Source organism: Lichenostomus cassidix, chromosome 3 (assembly GCF_008360975.1).
Source record: "Lichenostomus cassidix isolate B80296 chromosome 3, HeHo_3.0, whole genome shotgun sequence".
Taxonomy (NCBI): domain Eukaryota; kingdom Metazoa; phylum Chordata; class Aves; order Passeriformes; family Meliphagidae; genus Lichenostomus; species Lichenostomus cassidix.
Genome location: NC_139483.1, coordinates 51,537,409 through 51,561,692, shown reverse-complemented (window position 1 = coordinate 51,561,692; position 24,284 = coordinate 51,537,409). Strand labels below are relative to the sequence as shown.

The window sequence follows — 24,284 nt, the reverse complement described above, 5'->3', positions numbered from 1 at the left end:
AGTGAAGTGTCTTCCATAGATGCCTTTTTTTTTTTTTTTTTTTTTGGTACATTCCGAAATTGAATGTATTACAGAACAGTTGGAATTTTACACAAGTGTCCCTTTCAAGTGATACTCCTTTGGTCAGTGGCAATGGAAGTGTCTCTCTACAGTTACCTGCATGCCAACTGAAATCCACCATCTCTGAAACATTGTCTGCTTCCTTTTCCCTGTGCAACTGATGCCAGGCCATTTCTTTGTACTGTTTAATTTCAAACATTAATAATCCCACCAAAGAAGAGTAGTTATGATTTCAACTCCTTAATGTCTTTCAATATTGCTTCTTGCATCCTTGTTAGAATTTTGTATAGGAAACAGGGGCCATTATTTTCAATTCACTGACACTTAACGAAATACAAAGCTGACTACTGTCAGCTGGGAGAGCCTGCATTAGTTTGGTTGTTCCTGGCTCCACTTTTGTACTCAGATCACTGCAAACCAAATTTTTTTTGTGTGCATTGGCAGGCTGCAGTGGAACATAAGATTATAAGTTCTTCAGTACTATATTGTCTTGGAAGAGATATGAAACACAGTTAGTGGAGGGGCTAACTTGTAGTGTTGCTTCTTGAACTATGCAAAAATTTCAGTGTTATCCCAACTCTTGGTGTGTATAAACATCAAGAATCAGTAGTGAGTGCAACAAGCAAAATGTTTGTAAAGACCATAGTTAAAGTTTGATAAAAACAATAAAGGATTTTTGTAATGTATGTGATTCTCATACAGCCCAAAGCCTGGGTATAGGGTTTAAGTTGGGAGGAAAAAAGAGCCCGAAGCTGAAATCATTGGTCCTAATTTTATAGTCCTTTTTCAATGCCAGTCATGCAGGAGTGGTAAGAGGAGAGTGAAAGCCATGCCTGAGCTGGCTGCATAAACTCTAAAGGTGTTTACTTAGAAGTATTTTAAAATAGTTTAATTATTAGTTTATCCAGAGTAGCACAAATGGTCAAAAGTGCATAGCACTAGTGCAAGTAAACTCCATCATGACACCAAGATCCAGCTGGGTGGGATTCAGCTCTAAGTTAAGGCACCTGCATTTAGAGGTAGCTGCTTGTGTGAGAGCTGTGCAAGTGCTCTTGGGAGTCCCTGGAGCTCAGAGTGACTCAGGGTAATCAGCCACAGAGCCCACACCCGGCTTGTGATTCAGCAGCCTAAATATGGGTACTGATGCCCTTGCCTGTGCCATTGCCTCCAGCTTTCCGTGCCGGTCACTTATGGGCTGGGTTTGCCAGTCTCAGTGGGTATATTAGATACCCAGCTATGTCTCAAAGGGCTCTAACTATGTTTGGTGAGTGGATCAAGGCTTTAATTAGTGATCAGCTGAACTACTTCCTTGCCCCTGCTGACTGCATTAAATAGATGTCCACTGACCAGAATAGGAGTTTAAGCACCATCATTAGAGGTCTTCCTCTGGCTTCCAGAGCAGCCAAATTCTGCTGGGAGTGTAAACAGAAATACACCAAAGGAACCCAGCAAAAATGGTCAAGGGTTATTTAAAGTTCTGAAGTAATAATCAAAAACTTCAGCAAGCTGGTTCAAGGTATTCCTGGAATGTTGCTTCCTATTTGAATGAGCATTATTCAGCATTTAAGTAGTTGGGTTGTTTTCAGACTGCAAAGCACACTCAGCCAGCATGGTTGTGTCTGCATCCAGATGCCTTCCTGGGAGCAGGTCATGAGCATGGGCCTGCATTCATCCTGTGCATTGCTCTGTAAATGCTGTTTATCTTTCTAGTACAAGATTGAATACTCCCAGCTGAGAAGTCGGCAACTTCAGATCTCTGTGTGGCATGCAGGAGCTCTCAAATACAGGGTGTTTTTGGGGGAAGTGGTGATTCCCCTGGCAGCATGGAATTTTGAGGAGGACTCGTTTGACTGCTACCCGCTCAAACCCAAGGTGACTCTTAGTTTTTGTGCTTAATTGTACCTTAAGAGCAAGATGTAGTGAAAGCCATGAGAAAGATCACCCCTATGAGATCACTGAGGGGAAAAGTGCTGTCAATACAGCCCAATAGAAAGATGTATTGCAAATACAAATAAGCTGTGAGAAGGATGTGGAGAATGACTGCAGTAATGCAGACTCCTGTATGTCCCTTTTATATCTTATCCCTTATATCTTCAGCTTGAGAAGCATGAAGATGATCTTGTCCAGTACAGTGGTGAACTCCTCGTGTCTGCAAGGTTGTCAGTACCAGCCCAGTATCAAAATCTCCAGTTTGAAGGTATAAAATGTTTTGACATACATGAATGCTTAACAGTTGCTCTCAATGATCTTAGAGCTCTTTTCCAACATAAACAATTCTATGATTCTCTGAATTCCTTGGCTAGAAAAGAACTGAGATCCATGAAGGGCTGGCAAAGTGTCCATGTAATAATCCTGTATGGGGTTTTTGACAGCTACAGCAAATGGTGGTGTATTATATTTTCAATTAGTTAAAATCAAAACATTTTTAAACCTTGTGTGTTTGTTCTTTTTAATGCTGACAAAAGTTGTACATTATAATGGCAGACGTATGCTGCATCCAGCTGTTTTGCAAACTTGTGCCTGTCATGATGTTACCAGAGGTTATTCTGGAGGTGAAACACCAGTTCTGCTGTCCAAGGTAGAGACTGCCAGTTTAGAGAAAAAGTGGAAGGAAAAATATCTGCAAAGGTACCAGAATAGCACCCTTGTCTTCTTCCAGTGGTGTCATCTTAGGGAGATTGTTTCACTTGAAAGGTGTTAGGTTAAAAATGTATAGTCAGGATTTGGTTTCCAGTAATGGAAACTTGTAAGATACATAAAGTGTTGCTGTATTGTGTCAGGGCAAGCACCTGCTTGGGAGAGAAATAAGCACTTTGGGAAGGAGGGATAGGAAAACCTCATTTTCCCTACCTCCCTAGACCTTCGTGAGGTGTAGAGAGGCTTGGAGCTCTAGCAGTGCTCTCTCTGTCAGGACCACAGCAGTAGGTAAAGAATAACAGGAAGCTCTAGTTGACTGTTTTGTTATTTTTGTTCCCTTTTCTTTTCCAAATGACCCCGAAGTTACCAACTCTGTATCTTTCATTTTTCCTCCCGATGCACGCCTGTATATTTGGTGTCTGCTCTGTGCCTCGAGCTGTGAGAGGAGCAATATCACACCATGGGTTTGGCTCTCTCTCCTGCTTCTGACTGTTCCAGAGAAATGCTTCCAGAGAAATGTGTGTGCTGCCCTGTGTTTACTTTTCACAAACACAACAGAAAGCTTTGTCTTTGGAACAGGAATCACAAAGCAGCCTGCTACTCACTGCTTGGTGTTCTTTGTGTGTGAATCATTCACTGTACAAACGTTCCAATCTTTCAAATGTTCCTAGTCCAGCCTTATGACTCCTTATCTCAGTAGTGCCACTTAGGCATTCTCCTACCTCCTTTTAGCAGTATTTTAAGCAAAGAGCTGAACTAACTGGGCATTTCATGTGATAAGTGCTCCTTTTTCAGGAAACAAAGACCAAGGAGTTCTCAACTGCCAGCTTCAGGTTATGATATTTGGGGCCAAGAACTTGCCCATGCTGAGACCTGCTGGAATGCTGAACTCCTTTGTTAAAGGGTATGTCTGAGACCTAACACTTCAAGTAGAAAATGTCACCCATGTTCTGTGCAAATGTAGATATTAACATGTTTTCAGCAGGAGACTGGCATGGGAAAGTGGCATTGCCCACAATCTTAGTCAGACTTCCTAGTAATGGTGACACTTGGGTGTCTGCAGAACAGCAGCAGTTTGCTGACAGGTCCCACTGACCCTTCTGATCCTAAACTTTAGAATTCAATTATGTCATTAGATTTAGAGTTCACTGGTTTAAGTATGTGCTTTTAGATACAAGGGGAGGGAAAAAAGGTGCAAATAAAGAGGATGTTGTCACAGTGTCAGTTGTGCCTTTGCAGAATTTAGTATAGCTCTGGATACATGGAAGACTTTTATCCTCTCCATTCTAGACATTTTGAAAGAGAAGGCCTGAATTTTTCTTCAGTGTGCTGAGTAGCTTATATGTGGGATCGTTTTACTTCCTTGCTCTCAGGCATCAAATGCCACTGGAAGTATGAGACTGGGCTAAACTTAGATCTCATGAAGCCATGTCACCTGTTGTGGCACCCACCTGTGGTGAAATGGGGTGAGCATTTTATCTCCTGAAAGGCAGGTTTCAGGCAGTATTGGGTAGCAGCACGTGGAGCAAAGACTCAGCAGTCAGTGACAGCAGAGTCAAAGCAGACTACGAGAGCCTACCTGCACCTGCACTGAAGGCAGGCAGGAAAAGGTGCAAGTCCTGAAATAAATACATGAGCAACATGTTCTACCTTGCACTAAGGCTGAATTTTTTTGCTGTTTAAGGCAAACCAAAGGGCCGTAGTTGGTTATTGAAAATGTTCTGGTTTTGGGAAATCAGTAACCTTACTGAACTCTTATTTTTTGGGGGAAGTTGTCTTATCCTTCCAGACCAAGCAGAGGTAAAGCAAAAGTCTCCTGTCCTGAAGAAAGAAGCCTGTCCACAGTGGAAACACTTGTTTGTCTTTGATGCTGTGACCCCAGCTCAGCTACAGCAATCGTGTCTACACTTGACTGTCTGGCATAAGCCAACTTTCAGCTCTAGAGATGAATTCCTAGGAGGAGCCAAGCTTGGTGGAAGTAAGTTATTTATCACTAAAACTTGAAGGTATTTGGGGAAAAAGTTCATTTATTTTATATCCTAAACAATAATAATTACAGTGTGCTATTTATTACCTGCTGTCATGTGCCTACACATGCAGACTCAGCCTCTGTCCTAGCAACTTGCAGTCTTGGACTCTGATCCTGCAAGAACTGATGCATGTGCTTCAGTTCAGGTCTGTGCAGAAGCTCAAGGTTGTCAGTAGAAATTTTCAGGAAAGCCATCTGTTAGCATGGTGATTTTTAGGATCAGAGCCCTGCTAGAGACAAGCACAGAAATGGTGTGGCTCTAACTCACATACAGCTCTACAAGTTTTAAAGACTTATTCCTTTCTTTTTTATGAATTGGCTAATTTTAAATAACTTCTCATCTAAAGGAAGCAGGAGAACTAATCATCTGGTAGACTCCAACATTGCTTATGTTTGTGCTTATTGTTTTACATCCACAAATCAATCCAATCAATGAAACACAGGACGTGAAACTTGCTTGGAAGGGGCTGTTGCAGGTTTGAGTTTTGGGCTCTGCTCTAATGTAACAGTGAGCTTCTTTCTCAAGGCTGAGCAATGTCTGAGAAACCCTTTGCTTGCTGAATAGGCCCTGTTTCACTGGGAGTTGAGCAGGGAAATGGTGTCCCTTGAAGGCTGCCCAAGGGAGTCTCACCCTTGTTCTCCCAGCGAGTTAAGTGCTGTGGGTTTCAGTATTTGAGAGGAAAGGGTCAAAAAGCTTGCAGTTCAGTCATGTTTTGGTATCAGCATGCACTTTACAGGAGTATTATCACTAGTGGTAGCTCAATGTTATGAACTTCTTTTGCTTATCCTAGCCAACATTTGCTTTTTGGCTAGAGCAGGGACTGTCTGCTTGTAAGTGATCCAAGCCCTAAGCCTGGAAATGCACTAAAGTCACTGGAGATGAACTGAAGGAGGAGACTTAGTGCCACTCTGCTATTACAAGCATGCACACTTACTCTTCTGCTTTTAGTCATACAACCAAAAACATTCTCTTTGCTGCAGATTGGACTCTTCAGAGAGGGATCCCAGTTTAACAGGATGTAAATGATAATTCAAAAGTATAAATACAGTTTATGGCAATTAATGCCTTAGGAGCTACAGAACAGCTGAAATTCCTGTAGAAGTGGGTGAAGGGGTTGGCCAGAAGTTGGATAAGGCCAAGGGAAAAGTAACTCTGTGATCTTTCCTTTTGCTTTCTTGCAGAGGAATTGTTTGGTTCTACAGACCTTGCTTCTGAGGCAGTGCTCCATTGGCAGGAAGTGCTCCACAACCCAAACACATGGATGGACTTCACACTTGTATTGCATTCAAATAAGGAAAACTTCAAATCATGAAAGATTATCACAAAGCAGCTTTTCTTTCCCAGTGTCTGATGTTTTAAACTGAAGTGGTACATACACTTCAGGTCTGAGGAAACATACACTGCAACAGCACCTATTCCAGTTTTTGGGGAATAGAATTATGTATTTGAATGTGTGTGACATTCTGAATGTTTTATTTCTTCAAAAGGCTTTAAACTGTATCTATCTCTAGCTGGAGTGTAAGGATGATATTGTTTCTTCAGGAGTGACAGCCTCAGTTTGAGATGTATAATGCTGACAAAGCAACAGTAGCCAGACAATATGCAGTTTTCCATTTCCAGGCCTAGCAGAGCTGTTACTGTTTAATTTAAAACACAACTAGGACTACTTCAGAGAAAATAACTGTTACAGCAATAAAGTTACATTATTTCACTCTGATGTTGATGTTTTATCTACAGAACTCAAAACCAGCTTATCTTTGTCTGCTTGCTGCAAATGGGTGATGCTAATGCCTCTGTGCTTCAGCATTATCTACACTGCCACTCTATTTTATGTAACCCTAAAAAGCTTTGGCCTGTGGCCACATCTCTCAAATGTGTGCTGTAACATGGTGCTTAAAAAGTTAAATGTATAAATTCTCTGTCAGTAGCAGTGTGGCCAATAGAATAAGAGTGGGTGTAACAAGTTCCTTCTTATCAGCTGCCACTGTAAGACAGAATTAACAAGTCTGATCCATAGGGTGTGCAGCACATGACAAGTGTTGCTAAGTTTGTAATTTCTTCATGTGGACAAGCTTAGGGCTGAACTCCTGCATCAGTTTGCCTTGCCTTGGCTGTAGTGTTACAGTCAGCAGAAACATGTGTATAACTGTAACGAGTGCTGCTGCATTATACTTTTAGTGCTTACTGCGAGTATTCCCCCTTCTTTCTTTCTTTCTAGGTCAGTGTGGCTTTTAAGGATTTGCAATTTAAAGACACAGAGACTCATCAACTAAGCTCAGGAGCTACAAGCACAGTAGCCCAGCCCCCCACAAGAAACACTTCACTCCATGGCCTTTGTTACTTTGCAGATCTTTTATTTAGATGGTTGCTGCTGCAAATAAAAAAAACCCCACACAAGATTCAACTCAAGTATAACGCAGCATAGATATTGTAAATGGAAGAGGTGACAACATACTGTATCTCACTTTCTAACAGATTTTCAAGGAAAAAAGGAGAGAGTGGGGGAAGGATGGTCACAGAAATGCTCTCTACTAGAGAGAATACAACTGTGATATAAACAAGCAGTCCCTTCATCTTTGGAGTCTGAAACTTTAAATCAAACATTTAAAAAAAATTAGAAAATTTGTTAGAAAAATAGGTGCAGTAAAATTGTATATATTGGATCATGTGTACATATAACAGTTTTCATTAAGTAAAAAAATGATCTTTACAAATAATGCTTTATAGTAAATAATCAGCTGCACTGTATCAGACTACAGTTTTGTTTAGGCATTTTTACAGATGCAAGTCTTATTAAATCTGAAAAGTAACAAAATATACAGAGCAAAACTATTTCCCTTTAACTAGTACTGCAATTCACATATTGCATGTTTTATATATATATATATATAAATACTACACTATAACTGATCAGTAATGAAGCTGGAATGCAAACACAGTGGTGTATTAGATTCCAGGAGTATTTGCTACTTGTTACATGAAGAGGGTATCAGTGTCCCTATGCCACTTCTGAGCCATCACTGCACAATTTCTCCAGTTGAGAACAGCAACCAGAAAATATCTAATTTCTACACAAAGTAGTTCTGAGGTGTTGTCAGTTCTTTTGTGTGGGGGGGCAGGGGAGAGGAACATGGGCATCAAGACTGAGGGAAAAACAGGGTGTACAAGCACCTGTGCATGGATGTACAACACACATACAGGTGCTTGCAAATCCTGAGTTCCAACAACAACCTGTCTTCTCAGCTGTTACACTTTACATTGTAGCTACTAATACAAAGACATATGGCACAAAATTCACCCACAGATGCTTATCTTTTAAACCAGGCTGAATCCAGCACCTGCACAGGACACACATCTTCAAATAGAAGCAGAGCCTGTTAAAACTTGTCTTGCTTAAAGAGAGATGTGACATAAGGCCTTTTGGCACTAAGCAAAGGCATGAGCAAGTTACCAGGATCTGTGGTACATTAAGTTTTAAACTATACCAAATTTCACAGAAGGTTCAGATTAAAAGGGAGATTCAAACACCTCTAGGTTTAGAGAACATGTGTTAAGTGTCATACAGTGACCCCTCCTCAGGGAAAAAAAACAAACCAAAAAACCAATACAACAAAAACCCCAAAAACAAGAACACAGCATTAAGATCTGCCTTTCCCACAGTCCTGCCTTCTTCTTAACAAGCATCTTTACATTGCCTCAAACTCATCAATTCTCTGCTTGGTGTTGCCTTGCCGGATCTGCCGCAGCGTCTTGTACTTGTCCCGTCCCTGGCGCACGTTCTCCGAGTGGATGATGTCATTTTGGGTCCTCTTTTCTTCACGTCTAGCCTGGGCCAACTCATCTGTCAGTGCCTGCAATATGAAGAACATTAAATACAGGTCATATGTGAGAAGCTCTTTGGGGAGAGCTGGCAGTTGTTAATGCCTGGACAGTGCAGTGACATGGATATGACACAGGCTTTCCATAAACACTATGGACCATTTAAGCAATCTCAAAGTTTGAGCAATGAGAGTTATCTTTATATGCCTTGCCTTTATTTCAAACTTCCTTTAGGAACTTAAACCACGAGAAACAATCATGCTTTGTGTGTTTAATCAAGCAGTGGCTTACCCTCAGCTGGCTCTGTACACGTGCGTTCTTCTCTGCCTCAGTAATGCGCTTCTCCTCGTTGCGGTCATTCCTGATGCCCTCGCTGGAGAACTCTGCACTGTAGGCAGAGTACTCAGAGCCCTCATCTTGCAAGTTGTCATGGACATGGTAATTCACTGGCTCATAGACAGGAGGTGGAGGTGGAGGTGGAGCAGTCATTACCAGGTGTAACTCCTCTTTGGTCTTTACCAGATCCTCCTGTGCTTCCCTGGCCTTTGGGAAAAGAGTGAAAAATATTTTAAATGTGTTTCTTGCTTTAAATCAGCTTAATGAACCCTTACATGGTTATCTTCCCAGTTTTTTTTTTCAATTTACTATGACAAGCAAAGGAAAATTAAATCTCTGCAGCTGATGGTACTCTTATTATGGTCTTTTACAGAACATTTTTTTTTTGCTAGTGATGCAATCATCATCAGCCACTGTGTAATGTGCAGGGGGTGTGAACAAAAAATATTCTTCCAATAAAACAGTCCAGGAAAAACAGTTCTACGGGAAGACACAGTTATCTTCATCCTGTTCTCCATCTGAAGTGCTGAAGACAGGGATTCCACAGAGGAAGAACTTGGGAATCTAAGCTGGCAGTTTTAATGCAATTGCATACCAGATAGTCACCTTCCCTACTGCTGCAGGTTCTTCCCTCCCATGCATCCCACAGCACTCATTGAGCACTGGGAGCACCAGCACTCTGAGCCTTGTGTGGTTTGTCTTTGATTTTATGCCTCACTTTATTAAACTCTCCTGCTCCAGGTACCAGCAATCCACTGATAGCAGCACAAACTCCTCAAAACAGATCCCTGCAGTGTGGCTGCATTTGAAGCATCCTGTCTTGACTGATGTAATGTTTTCAGACATTATATCACAGATTACATTCATCATTTATTGAGGTGTCCCTTCCTCTCCAAGTCTCCAAGACAATGATCCCACTTTTAGGCTTTATACAGGCTTTCATTTTGACTTTTGACTGAAGGTTTATTGGAAGAAAGGTGTTTATGCAGTATTGCACATTCATCACAAGATTGCCCTTCTTCACTGCTGTACAGATGCGATGTTTGCCTCCACATGTCTGAAAAGTCACACCAGGCTGAGCACCACAGTATGCTCTGCTTAAGCACAGAACTTTAGAGCAACTTGTAAAGCAGATACTCACTCTGATTTGCCACTCTTCAACCTCACTCTCTTTACGCTTCCTTGCCTCTTCAAGAAGTGCTATCTTGGCTGTATACTCTGCAAGCTCTGTGGCCTGTTGAGTAATAAAATGGGAAATATAAGGACTCTTAAAAACCCCAACCCAACCAAAAAACCAAACACAACAAAAATACTGTTAACTGTAATAGAGACTGAATAGAAAACTAAGAATTAAAATTAGATTGCTTATGACAGAAACCAGGGCCACAATGACGCCATGACATGGTCCAGTACTTCACTGCACTGTGTTTTTCCCTGGGCAAGATGGTTTTGCCTTACTTGAGGGCACAGTAATATGCCTATAGATCTTGTTCTCAAAATAACTGGATCATACCAGCTGTTCCTGGCTCTTTATCTGGTCCATAGTTTGTCTCTCCAGCTCTTCCTTGGCCTGCAGGGCTGCCAAGCGGTCAGCTTCCAGGCGTTCTGCCTCCTCCTGGGCTCGTTTCCTCTCCTCCTCCAGCTGAATGGCTCTTTGGATCTGATCTGACAGCTCTGGAAAGGGACAGTTTAATATGGTTAGTCCACAAGTCTGGTCAAAGCTAAGAAACTACAGTCTCCTAGGTAACTGCAGAAGTCATTGCAGCACTTTACTGCAGCTTGCAATACTCCCTTCACTGTGCACCTCAAAGTAATTATTTGCATAATACACCAAGTAACTGGATTCAGAAATAGTCAGATGCACACTCTAATTAAATCTTCTGCAAGATGTTTGCACTGAAGTCTGTAACATTGACATGACTCTGCTGCCCTTAATTGACAGTTTGCTGCACGGACCAGATGTTGCTGCCTCCAGTGTGCTCTTCTGTGCATTGAAACAGAAGCTTTCATTTCACTGGAAAGGCATGTTCCCAAAGTACTTTTTCTGTAAGAAGTAAAAAGTACTTGAGGGCTGAATTCTTGCTCACTGTTGGAAGAGGCTGTGCTACTTGATTCCTCCTGGCAACAGGGGAAAACAGAGCTCCTGCCCTTCGGTTCCCAAATAAAATCTGTGACTTTTCTGCTACTTTCATATTTTGGATGCACATGTGTATATTTAGTTGTATAAGCAGACATTAGTAAGTCTTGCCAAGCGATCCCAGTGTCACCAGATTTAGGCAAGGCATAGGCAGCAACCCATACAACCCCTCTATGGAGCATAAAACATGCGGTCTGGTCAGCCAGGACAAGTACTTTACCTTTCTCTGCTTTCTGAGTCTTGACTTCATACTCTTGTAGCCTCACCAGCAGCTCCTCCTTCTCCCTCAGCATTTGCTCTTTCTCCCTCTCAATTGTCTCTCTCCTCCTCTTTTCATCTTCTAGTTGTTTCCTGTTAGAAACATATTTCATGCTGGAAGCTCAGTTTCAGACCCAAGCTACTGCCAGACAAAAAAGCTGGCTGGGAATCTCTCCAGGCAGCTCAATGGGAAAGTGGCTGCCACAAAACAGGAGCCAGAAGACAGAAATAGGCCATTCCTTCATCTCTTCAGAATTTTTGCTCAGTTTTAGATATCCCATTTCATAAAAGCATTTGTATTTTTGTTGGTTGCCACAGAAATTTAGAATGCCAAATAGCTCCTAGACACAGAGAGGAAAAACAGAACTTGCACGGCACAGCAGAGATGTAACTTTGTTACTTCTGCCGTAAGGAAAGTCAAGGAGGTGTGAAAACAACAGCACTCATTGAATGGAGACAAACAATCCCCAAGCACAAGAGCAAAGCAGCATGATTTCTTGAATCATAAGCAACCTGCAGTCAGTGGTATTGCTATTCCTTTTTCCTTGCCTTTTAGGAGATCTCCCAGTTCCTTCTGTCTTTAAAGTGTGCATACGTGCTCCCTGTGAAGGTTTCCCCTTACTCCCAACTATCCCATAGCCCAGCAAATAAAGCAGATGGCTATACTGAAGAATCAGGAAAACTCTTCTCTAGGTGCACAACACCACACCAGAGTCTGCTGTGCCTTTACATGCACATTTCCTTGCAGGTCTTGAGACTGCAGCCAGGACAGCTGACTGTGTGGACACAGGGCCAAGCAGGAACAACAGCACAGTCCCATTGCAGGATACCCCCAGTCCCCCCTGAACTCCAGAGCTCCAGGGCCCCATGTGCTCCTCGTGAACCTGAGACGGCTCAGAGCCTTGCCTGAGTGAATCCCCCGTTACTGGTCCCTGCCTTTGGTGTCATTTATTTCTGCCACCCCACATCAGCTTCCTGGATCCAAGCCCACCTTTCCAGTTGTTTCTGGTGCTTCTCCTCCCGGGCCTGGGCTTTCATCTGCTGCACCTCGATGGTGTCAGGCTTCCTGCGCCGCATGTAGAGCTCATGGTTGCCCATGCAGAGCTGCAGGATCCTCTTGTTAATTCTCAGACGAGGGGCATAAAACACAAAGTCCTAGGAGAGAGACACCACAGTCAATTTTTTCCAACCATGCTGTCTTTTCTCCCAGCTACCTGCAGACAGAACATCTTGCCATTAATTTCACTCTAATCCAGACATACATGTAAGGCCATTTAAACACAGCAGCAAGGACTGTAAATAGCATCTGAAGCCAGAACTGTTGTCCTTTATATTCGCCATTTAAAGTCTACACAGAATTGACAAGTTACTCTTCTAGAAAAAGCATCTTTTAGACAAAATCCCAAACTTGATGAAGTCTGATTTAAATGGAGACTGTTAGATGTTGCAGAAGATTCTGGGTGGGCAGGTAAACATCTGGGCAACACATAGATATCTAGTATTGAGCAGTTTTTCAGTCTGCAGTTTTGTGACTGAAAGACAAAGCACAAACTAGAAATGTAACTTTGTAGAATTTCTTGATCTATCGAAACCAACATTCAAAGCCTCACATGTGTTTTTTCAGAGAAAAATGCCCTCCAGTACAATTCTTTTCCTTTCCATGGCATTTCCTACTTAAACTGGCCTACGCTTTCACAAGAGATTCAAATGAAAACTTATTTTTTAACCACCAACCATATGGGTTATTTGGAATATCAGGTTGCAGGCAGTAACAAAACACAAGATATTCTAAAGTCTCTGGTTCAGTGAAAAGGATATTCAGGATAAATTTTCTTTATCTGTGTTACAACCAGGCTTTTACAGAAACTACAAACCAGACATACCTTCTAGAAGAAAACCAGCTAAGGAAGGGATACAGAGGGCCCAAGTTCATTACCTGCCCGATGATTTTTCCAAGTCCACAACCAGACATGTTTACAATACAGTCTGAACTTACAAAGTAGACAAATATCCTTGTGCTTTTTCTGTGAACTACAGGGACAGTGGGCAAGCTGCCACATGACCATCATAAACCAGTACCCATTCCTTGGAATCACTCTCCTATGGATTGCCTCACCGTTAGCAAGAGATGGGATCAGGAATGGAAGCAGTGATCATGTTTGTAATTGCCTGAGCTCAGAAGCACAACTGTGGCTATCTCTGGGAAAACTAAAAGTCACACTAGAAGCAATTAAAAGCTCCCTAAGTGGCATTAAGATGAATATGCTGACAGAGAGTCATTCTCCAGTGCATTTCCCTAATGCACGCACTGACTGCAGAAGAGTGTGTTGTGCTCTCCCACTAAATCCTGCCGGAGCCATTCTGAGCCGCACAGGTCTGATCCCGAAAACTGTGACTGTAAGCTACTCATCTGACCTCCTACTTCAACAAGTAATTGTAAAAACAGTTGGTACACATTGGGATGAAAAGGTCCTGTGCTGAGGCAAAGCTCACTTACATGGAAGTAAATACTGAGGGCATGGATGGTGCTTGCATTTGTCATTTAAGGCCATAACCAAGGCACAAAACATTCAAACAAGAATATAAAAATATCCCCTTTTTTCCTCATCTCCAGCCTACCCCAGGTCTCATACAACTGAGAGCATTGCACCTTGATATTTTAAAGATACCATGCTGAAGATCTGGGAGTACAAGCCAAATCTGGCAGACAAGCCAAAAAATTAAAAAGGTTATTCTGGGCAAGGTGACACAGGACTCTACCCTTTACATTACTGTCATTTTAAACACAGGCATGTGGAATCCTCCAAATTAAAAGAGAGCTTCCAACCCACATCTTGGGTGGACTGAGTATTTTGCTGTAGTTATAATGCCTGCCTTTTTAAATGGAGACATAAGCACATTAAAAGAGCCAGACAACTTCCTGAATACTGAGAATTAGTGCCCAGATAAATTCTTCTTTTAGGCACAGCTTTAAACATACCACCAGCCAGAGGGAAAAGAACAACTGACAGAGAAGAGGAAACATAACTGAGGTTTTCAATGTTAACACCTTTCTGTACCAGCCTTTTGCAAGTCTTCCATTTCAAACTCAGTCAGATTTACTTGTTGGGGAGTGGGTGGCAAGCTGTGATCCGTATTTTGTAATTACACACAACACATGCAAGAGACTCTTCTATTGAGAAAAGCATGCTTGACAGACCAGCTTTCTATCTCTGGGGAGTTTTGTTGGTTTTCACTAACAGCATTACAGGAAAAAGCTCCTCTCCCCCAGGTTCTTATCTGGGGAAGGAAGAAATCCCTGCAGCACACTGTGCATTAGTATCCTTTAAATTACTGGGAGGATCCTTTTCTGTTAGAGATATTTATAAGCCACCATCCTTTGCCAAAGCCAAGCTGCTTATTATTTCTCAGGGCTGTACTTACCCACCAAGGCCAAATACTGGGGTGGGGGAAGAGCAGAGGAGGTCTTTCTCAACTACTGCAATAATTTCACAAGACTGACAGAATGACATCCAGCTATACCAGTTATTCCACCTTATGTTCTCAACAGGTCAAAGTAAGTTTCTAATTCCTCACTAAATACCTCTGAAAACATACTTTTAAGTATTGAAAAGCAGTGTTCACAGGTAGCTACATTTCAGTTCTCCACTGAAGTCATATCCCTGAGATTTACCTTGGTGTTTAAGAAAGTCAATGAACACCACATTTTACTCTGTCAGCAGTATGGAAGTGAACAGTGATGGACAGGAAGCCATACGTATCTGTGTGATTTTGCAGTAGCATTTAAACTACTTTTGTAATTTTTTAAAAGAACATTCTTAATGCTTGGGTTTCTTTAAGGAAAAACAAAAATAAAATTTACCTACTGGCTTCCATGCACTGAAAGAAATGCAGAAAGGACTCACAGAACTAGCAAAGAATCTCACATTTGAGCATGAAGTTACCTAGTATACTAGGAAAAAGGACTCTGCAATTGTAAAATCCTTATCTTTTTCCACATTAGCTATCACCCTTAATTTATGCTGCACAGAAAAACTGGCAGCTCTAAATACACTCTAAATACTAAAGCTCACTTTGCATCTAGAATATCTGCAGCTTTCTCCTCCCCCAAGACTACTTTATTTGGTGATGAAACAGTATCAGTCGTTCACAAGCAGTATCCAGGAATCCCTTCCAGATATACTTACTGGTGCCTTCTTGTCAATAGGTTTTATAACAAACTTCTTGTCGTTGAAAGAGATGTTTCTGATTTCGCTCCAGGGGAACCCAATCTTTGGGGTTAGTCTGGAAAGAAAAAGAACTTGTTTTAAGAGATGATGCAATAAACATTTTCCCCCCATATTGCTTCTAACACACAGATTTGGTGGAATGCAATGCTTCACAAAGCTCTCCCAACAGAGAGAAGACAGTAATTGAACCAGAACACCACAGGAAGTAGGAAAAGAAGCCCAGTAACCTCCCTTTTCGAGTCTCTTCTCATTTTCATCAGCTGCCCTACTGACCTTTGGCTATGTAATAGTGATGGTCTCTACTGAAACCACATACTGAGCTGTTTTTAAGCTTGTTTCTTTGAAATCCAGGCCCAAAATCCTCAGCATGCAGACTTTATGTGCAGTGCTTCCCACAGGCCTCCTGCACACCATGAGAGGCGTAAGCCAAAGTAACTGAGCTGCTCCCCACACCTAACAGCACCCACAGGCAAACCCACCCTGCTGTGTTACAGCTAGCCAGTCACCTCCATGCTGCCTTCACTCTGAAGTGCTGGACAGGCACAAGTGGGAGGAGAAGATTTATTTTCTTTTGTTTCACAGTATCACAGAATGGGTCAGATTGAAAGGGATCACAGTGGGTCACCTGGTGTAACCTCCCTGCTCAAGCAGGGTCATCCTAAAGCACATGGCTTTAGGATGCATTCAGGACTGCATCCTGAATACCTCCAGTGAGGGACACTCCACAGCCTCTCTGGGCAATCTGTTCCAGTGCTTGGTCACCCACACAGTAAAGAAATTCTTCCTCACATTCACGTGGACCTTCGGGTGCGTCAGTTTCTGCTCATTGCCCCTTGTCCTATTGCTCAGCACCACCGAGAGGAGCCTGGCTCCCTCTTCTTGACACCCTCCCTTCAGATATCTCCTCCCCTAGATTACAGGCAAGGTTAGTAACAAAGGGCCCTGTTTTTTCCTTCCTACAAACTGTTCTTTCAGCCCATCCCATGAGTCACCAAGTGGAACTTTACTCACTGGTCATGCAATGAGCTGTGCCACGTGGCTCCCCACTATTGAAAAGCTCCCCTATGAAGCAAAGGGCAAGATTCAGACTCCCAACTCTTCCTCGCTGCTGAGGAGTTCAGGTCTGTTGATTTGTTTGAAATTATTTCTCTAGGCCTCACTAATAACTTGAGATTTTCCTCTGCCTTAATTTCTCCAGACTCTTGCATATAAAAAGCATCCAGTATGTCCTCAGATCAAATGTTTCTGAGCCATTCCAATACTTTACCCTTACACACCTGATCAGCTCTGCAGCAAGTTCTAATATTACAAGGACTTGTGCATTTGACTGCAATAAATTTCTTTAATTGCCCCAACCAAATTTTTATTTTTACATTTAATGTCACATTATTATTCTTCTACTCTTACCAACAGTGGGTATATCCTCTAGAGAAAGCTGTTAATGATTAAGAATTGTATCTCACATAAAAGATAATACCAAAGAGCAATCTTCTTGTTATAATCTAACCCCTCCAACGTATGTGTCTAATTATTCTTGCAAACTATTTGAAGACCCAAGTATTTAATGTTTAGCAGTTAAAGAAATGTCTATCAATCACCACAGCAGACCACTCAAATTTTGTAAGAATTCTATTAAGTGCATTGATTAAGGAAAAAAGAGCAATTACAGGAGGAATTTCACTCATTGTCAAAGAGATGGAAAGCTACTTCATCACAAGATTTTGCTGGGTTCAAGCACAAAAAACTTACTTCATTTAAATTGAGACATCAAGGATGAAATTCATCCTCTTTAGAACTTTCCACTCCCTAACCTCCAGCTCAACTGCAAGATTATGTAACATTGTGTGTGTGTATGTGTAACATTAAGAACTGTGAAGAAAATTATTTGATTAGACTAAGATTAACTAATTACTCCAGCCTCCATCACATTAGTACAAGTGCTTAAATCCTAGATAATACAGTATGACAGACAACTAAAATCATTCATTCATTAGTAAGTTCTACCGCAGGTTCTCCTCTTTAATGCAGAAAAAAAAAAAGCTTCAATACACCTAGAAATGGGACACTGACATGTACTGCAGTATAGAGGCTCACACAACTATGGTACAGCCTCATTTTCCTCATGTTGATCTCCAACAATGAAATCTCTGTTTTTTCACCTTTGTCCTCCATCCCCCAATTTTGCACCTACAAACCAGAGGTGCCGTACACGCTACTATTTTTCTAGTCCCCATATCTGCTTAATTACATAGTGGCAAGAGTTACAGCAGAAATAAGCAGTTTATTCCAGCACTGTATTTGTTTTGCAAACGCTCTTGATAGCTCTTTACAGTCAATGGCTACACTCTGCTTCTGCAGCTCGAAAAACCTGTTTGTGTGACCATGGTTACATAGCAAGACCAGTCATTCAAGACTGAAGTATTACATGAGCGAAACTACTTTTCTTTCAAGTGACACTCCTTGTTTTCTGGGTGACAGCACATATTAGCATTGCAGAAAAGACTGCCTTTCTCTTTGCCATATCAACAGAAGCTCCAGAGAGTTCCAATTAATATTTGGGTTGCAGTCAAAGCTTTTTGGAGGCAAAGATGTAGAACAGGTGAAATCCCTTCTGTATTTCAATGATAGTCTGTTACAGATTAGTGACATGAAACAGAGATTTGAAACATTGGGGGAGGAAAAAAAAGCAGTCTAGACAGCAATGTTCCATCTAAAAAAATATCTATTTTAACTCCCTTCAGTCCTTCAGTTGCAGAGTATTAGAAGAGACTAGCAGGCTTAGACACAGCTGTTCTCACCTTCTTATTATGTTTATTTATAGATGTAGTCTATCATTTCCCACCTACTATCCAATTAATAATGGCTCTGCCTTTACCAGAAGGACTGATTAAAACTCTGCGTACCTCAGCAAGCCCTCATTTCATTCCTTGCTCACAGTAACTATATAGGGTAGATCCTCCCTGGGTTCTGGGTGTCACCCAGCTTTGCTTTTGTGTCCACCCCATAATCTGCCTTTTTCAGCATCGGGCAGCTGCACATGCATCCATCGTTAACCTCAGGATAGGAGTGTCCTTAGATGTCTGAACACTGCAGATACCTTAGCCTACCCAGGTTGTCATGTTGTGTCCACTGATGGCAAACCTGGTGACCTGACTTGAGGAAAAGCCTGGCAAACTCCTCAGTTCAGGGTTCAGCTCTACCACTGCACACAATTAAGGAGATGGCATTGTACAACTGACATCTCTCTTTATACAACAGGTAGTGTTAGCAGGTCAGGAAAGACATGAAAACACAGGTGATGTGAAAGCCCATTTCCTAGCTTCACCTACTGATCCAAAATCGGAACACAAGCAAGTTTTCAACTTTGCCCTGATTCTGTAAACAAGAAACGTCCCATACCAGCCCTCTCTGGAAGATCAGAGACGAAAACAAAAGCCTTACTTATCATCCTTTTCATAGATGTTGAGCCCCAAGGCATCAACCCCCAGCCAAAGGTCAGTTCCTTTCTTATTCTTGATTTCAAAGTAGTTGATTCCATACATCTCCAGGTCTTGGGCAATCTTCAGGTATTCCAGCATGGCATTCTCTCTGATTGAAAAGGAAAAGGGGCAGATGCTCATTTCTCATTTACCTGACTATCTCAGAAAGCACAAACACCTCAGAAGAAAGAAAGAATTTTTCCTAAACCTCACTTCAAACACAGGAGTTAAAATTGAACATTCACCATTTGGGATTCACTTTAGAAGTTATGCTATCACATCTGTGAGCACACATACACGGAGTACTCCCATTTACCAATCCCTAGTATTTCCAGACAGAAAATTAGCAACATTCATCTCTCTCAGCATTCATCCTTGTCTCACAGTACAGTCAGTAGGAAAGGTATAGTGTCTGAGCTTCCCTCATCTGTCAATGCAAAAGCTTCAATGACTGTAAGGTTTGGCGTACACCTTTACTCTTTCTCCTATTCAAAATTATCATTAATACAATGTACACCGGTCCAAGGTCTTCAGGAAGACACGCTTTTCTCAGCACCAGTACAAAATACACTGGTGCATTTTACCATGTGATTCAATGCTGGATTAAAAACCACACACCAGGAGTAGCTCACACAGGCAACTCAAAGTCCAAACCACAGAGTTTCAAACCTATGTTGTAGAAATGCAAGCTTAAGGTAATCAAACCAGCAGCAAGGTGACCAGCCCAAGGACCAACACACTCACTTTAGCATGCCACTGTGTTCAGCGTGCCACACCTGGATCCGTTCTTCCCACTGCTCTCTGGAGAGTTTATGCTGGTCCATCACCCTACACAAAGGAAACACGTATGAGCAAGATTCAGTGTTCTGCAGTATCCACTGATGGTGATCTTTGCTACAGTCTTAGTCTCATCCTGGTGGAAGCCTTACTGTAACCAAAAGGAAAACTCTACTCGGCCCAAAGATGTTCTCTGTGAAGCACAGCAACTCAGAAAGAACAATAACCCTCTGCAAAGTCTTTCAGTCACTGACCAGAGACATAAGAGGCGTAAGCAAAACACTGCAAGTGAATCACACACTGTAGACACTAGGGGATTCAAGCAAAGCAAAAATTGGTGCAATCCCTGGAATTAGACATTGCTGCAGTGTTATCAGGAAGTGTAAATAAAAGCCATTGGTCTGATAACATCCACTGATCCTGTATGGGGATGGACTGTGTAGCTTTCAACATACAAGAGTTTTAGAACTACACATTAGGATTAAGGACTCACAACCCAACCTTCTTCATATGACATATTCTTAATGCTGGTCTTTCCTTAAAGAAGAGACTTTCATACTGCTACAGTTATCAGCATGGCAGCAATGTTTAAGAAATAAAAGCTGAATACAAAACTGTACTTCCTCTCTCAAACCAACCCAAGGAGAAGCAAAAACATACTCAAATATTACAGGAAGAAATAAAATACGGGAAACCTCCAATTGTATGCAATTCAATTAAAAAAAAACCCAAACATGCTTTCAAATGAAACTCTTTGAATTTAACTAGAATTCAAATAAAAAACAAAAAAAAAGGGAGACTGCATCAATCAACTCCTTCACCTTTGGGGGATCAGACGCTCTGAATTGAGGTATCCAGGCTTGTGCACCTCTTTGTTGTAATCTCCAAATTTGGCCTGCACAGCATAGGAGCCAAGAAGAACTGCTGTTTCAGGAGGACAGTAGATCTCATCACTGAGGATCCCTTCCTTCACCTGCAGGAAAAACAGCTTCTGCGTGATGTCTTGAATCAGCTCTTCAGACACATCCTCTGGGAAGAACTTGGCACGGAATCTGAACTGGAGAGGATTCTCCTTTCTGATTTCTTGAGCAGAAACCTGAGGACAGAGATGACACCACATCTGAGCAGGTGTTTTTTTCTCAAACAATAGAATAGACTGCTTTTACACAGAAAATAATTTGGGACATTAGCCATAAGGGGGGGTGACTGGCAACTCCTTAGGGGAATTCCTAAATTCTGGCCGCTTACTGGTGTGAGAACATGGGGGAGATGCATTATGTTTTCCAACTAAGCCAGTTAAATGCTGTTTGAACAGCAAACACTGGTCACTGGAGAATGATTTACTGTGCTATAATGGCAAACCCATCCAATATTGTCTGTGTTTGACAGAGAACAGCCCCCTGACATTAAATAGGTGTGTCACTGACTGCCCCATGAAGAAAAGCAGTTCATGCCCTCATGAGAGCTATGAATACACAAACAGGAGCACATCAGAGGTGTCAGCACTTGTCTGCCCAGCCTGGAAGTACCCCTTTTCCAGTTAGTGCACAACTGATCCTGCACAGGCAGGGCCTAAGCCCATCGCTAGCCAAGATGCTCCTCCAGCCACAAAAAGTGCACAACAAAAAACAAAGTACAGCATCAACTGCTGCTGCACATCTGACAAATGCTTTCTACAGCTCAGAGAGCAAAAGGGCAAACTTCTATCATGACACACCTCACCCAAGGAGATCACAAAGTTATCGCTAAAAACAATCCTGGAATTATGAAAATTAGGGAACAATCAAAAGCACGAGGTTTATGAAGTTGCAGCCAATAACACATCAGGAATCATACACGCTTTAACCTTTGGCCAGCAATTAGCCCAAAGTCTGTTACCTTTTTGTCAAGCTTCAGCCAAGTCTGGAATCCTTTGTTGTCCACATACTGAAGACCAAAGTACCACACTTCTCGCAAACCTATGGTTTTAACCACCTGCAACAGAAAGGTAAAAAAGAAAAAAGTTATTGCAGGTAAAACTTCACTTGAGGCCCAGGTATTCTTTCAAGTCCCAGATCACCTGTGATGGGTGCAGGCAACAACCTAAACCTACTCATTTGGCATCTCTTAATTTCACCTTGTAGACAAAGACGAAGAGCTGCCATAGTAGATGATAGCATAGGCTAAGATACTTGTCCCACCCAGTTTCTAGCTGATGATGATCTTGGGGAAACCAGGTGAGACAAACAGCAAGTGACAGGCCACCAACTGCTAGATTAAAACACCGGCAGCAGGTGGGGCTTCTGCTTGCTTTTATCTACTAACCCATCTTCAAACTGTACTTAGGGAAGCAGATGCATTATTTCACTGAAGTTTTTGGTGGGATGGTCTCTAATGGTGTTGGTACTAATTACAACTAGTCAGCAGTACTAATGGCTCAAGTCATTAGTCTGCCAGTCACCTGAGATTATTCCTTCTGGAGGAAGCAACTGAGAGATGCTTCATACAGCTGCTGTGTGGCTCTAAGAGTTAAAACAAGATGCTAGTATTCTCAGTCAAGTGTATTATTTTTTTAAACTCCCAAAAAGGCTGAGTATATGAAGGACAAAAATACATTGATGGCCCCACATTACGACAAGTTTCATTTCATATATTGTAAATACTAACCAGCTGAAAGATGCAGAAACACCATCCATTGAATGGATGGCACACTTACTAGTAAAAACAGTCCTGTTTGGACATGTTACTTTCTTCAGTGAAGGACAGAGCCTAACAAGTCCCTGACCTCTTGCTGCTCTTGACAGCTTGTTCTTATATGCAAGTGCCTGGCTGCCAGCTCATCTCCCTGTAAAGCTGTGCTCTAGACACAGCCAAAATCTGAAAAGATCTACTACATACATAGCTGGATCACCTCCATGATGTTATTAGCAGAATAGCCCCTCAAAAAGTCACGTAGGCATTGCTATAGACAGCTCAACTGAGAGGAAGGCAAGAAGTTTTTAAAACCACTTTGCAAGTTAGGGAAGTGTGACAGACTTGAGAATGTGTAGTTACATGTGCTTCAACATGTCTAAGATCTCAACCAAGGATCTGTTTCACCCCCACATTTACAGCATTGCTGGAGACACTCTGGCTGGAAAGCAGACTTGAGAGAAAAAATGTTAGCTAAGACTAACCAGTGTTTATGTAAAAAAACCCTAGAAGTCCAAAAAGACAATAAAACCCACCAATCCAAATAAACGAAACCCCCCTTTAAAAAGAAAAAGAGCTGGGGTCTGAAAATAATTCAGTAAATAATTCAGTAAATAATTTTACTTGACTAAAATTCCTTTGCCCTCCTCCCTCAAAGTGGCTTGTTTCATCATGGATGAGACAAGTTTCCTGACAGCTGGATGTATTTTTATGAAGTCTAGCAGAAAAGCAAGGGTATGTTGAGTGTGGTACTTCCTGTTGCACAAAAGAGTGTTGCAACTTTGTTAAAATAAAGAGTTGCATAAATCAAGCAGTTATCAGGTCATTATCTCTGAATGTCTCTTACAAGTGAAAAAGTACACTTTTCCTATAAATAGAGTTAGAAAGCTTGCAGAAGTTATGACCCCTCAAGTTCTTCCCAAAATCTAAAGGTAAGGAAGGAGAAAGTTTTAAGCCAAAGTTCACAATTTGATTGTTTGAGTTCCAATACAAAGAACAAATAGTGTTTTCATCTGTATTCTTGGAAATGCTCTGTAAACTTCCTCCATACAAAAGAAGGAAGAAATAAGAAACAAGGCATTTTGTACAAGACAGGAGATACCTCCTCCGCTTCCTCAAATGCACGAAGCAGCAAATCTTAAATCTGCCCATTCCACCCAGTAATGCATTCCCTTCCACAAAATGCCAGTTACACTCTCCTCCATTTGAACTTCTTTTACTTGTGATCAGGAGGGCACACGACTACCTGGGAGATAATCCAGCCAGCTGCAAAGCCCACTGGTTTGGTTCTTGGGACACCTCAGACCTCATTACAGCATAAACTCTGCACAGGTCTGACTTAAGTGGAGCAGAACTTAACATTCACAGTTTTCCACTATTTTCCCTGTCCTATAAAAAGGAGGTATATAACCCCACCTCACATGCAGGATATAGTCATGCTAGCAAAGCCTAAAACACAAAGGCACTGCCAGAGTAGCTCTGCTAACTGACACCCAGGCCAAGAAATCACCTTGTAGTTTTTAAAAATAGCTTGCTTCTTCAAAACCCCCACAGTTGTTCTGCAGTTCCAGCTGGGCCACTCCCTATACCTGTGAAAACCTGTTGCCTCCACAGGCTTTATTCGAGTGTAAACTCCACCTGAGATAAGAGCCTAGTAAAAGGCTTGCTCAACAGAACTGAAGAGAGAATCTGTGGTCTTCACCTTTTCTGGTTTTGTGCTGCACTCCTCTATTTCAGCCTTCCCTCGATATGCAGAACTGTCCCTCAACAAGGTATGAAATATGGGTAAGAATTTCCAATTGCAGATTTTAAACCCAAGCCATTGGATGTAAGGAGCAAATCTTCATGAGCA

At 41.8% G+C, this 24,284-nt stretch overlaps 2 protein-coding genes across 10 annotated transcripts in view; one reads left to right on the top strand and one right to left on the bottom strand.

Moving 5' to 3' along the window:
- The window catches only part of SYTL3 (synaptotagmin like 3), a 37,480-nt gene extending 28,121 nt beyond the window's left edge, over positions 1–9,359 (top strand). For all 9 annotated transcript variants that reach the window (XM_085055757.1, XM_085055758.1, XM_085055756.1 and 6 more), the window contains 5 exons: positions 1,771–1,932; positions 2,158–2,257; positions 3,493–3,601; positions 4,470–4,675; positions 5,909–9,359. In XM_085055757.1, coding sequence (XP_084911883.1) covers positions 1,771–1,932; positions 2,158–2,257; positions 3,493–3,601; positions 4,470–4,675; positions 5,909–6,039 — 708 coding nt within the window. In that variant the 3' untranslated portion in view covers positions 6,040–9,359. The remainder of the gene's footprint in view (positions 1–1,770; positions 1,933–2,157; positions 2,258–3,492; positions 3,602–4,469; positions 4,676–5,908) is intronic.
- EZR (ezrin) overlaps positions 7,061–24,284 on the bottom strand; it is a 37,723-nt gene continuing 20,499 nt past the window's right edge. Inside the window, exons 3-13 of the mRNA XM_085055760.1 lie at positions 21,641–21,736; positions 20,584–20,858; positions 19,730–19,813; positions 18,948–19,094; positions 15,465–15,561; positions 12,269–12,432; positions 11,240–11,370; positions 10,396–10,556; positions 10,024–10,116; positions 8,838–9,089; positions 7,061–8,578 (exon numbers count right to left, since the gene is read on the bottom strand). Of these exons, the coding sequence (XP_084911886.1) occupies positions 8,414–8,578; positions 8,838–9,089; positions 10,024–10,116; positions 10,396–10,556; positions 11,240–11,370; positions 12,269–12,432; positions 15,465–15,561; positions 18,948–19,094; positions 19,730–19,813; positions 20,584–20,858; positions 21,641–21,736 (1,665 nt within the window). The 3' untranslated portion in view covers positions 7,061–8,413. The remainder of the gene's footprint in view (positions 8,579–8,837; positions 9,090–10,023; positions 10,117–10,395; positions 10,557–11,239; positions 11,371–12,268; positions 12,433–15,464; positions 15,562–18,947; positions 19,095–19,729; positions 19,814–20,583; positions 20,859–21,640; positions 21,737–24,284) is intronic.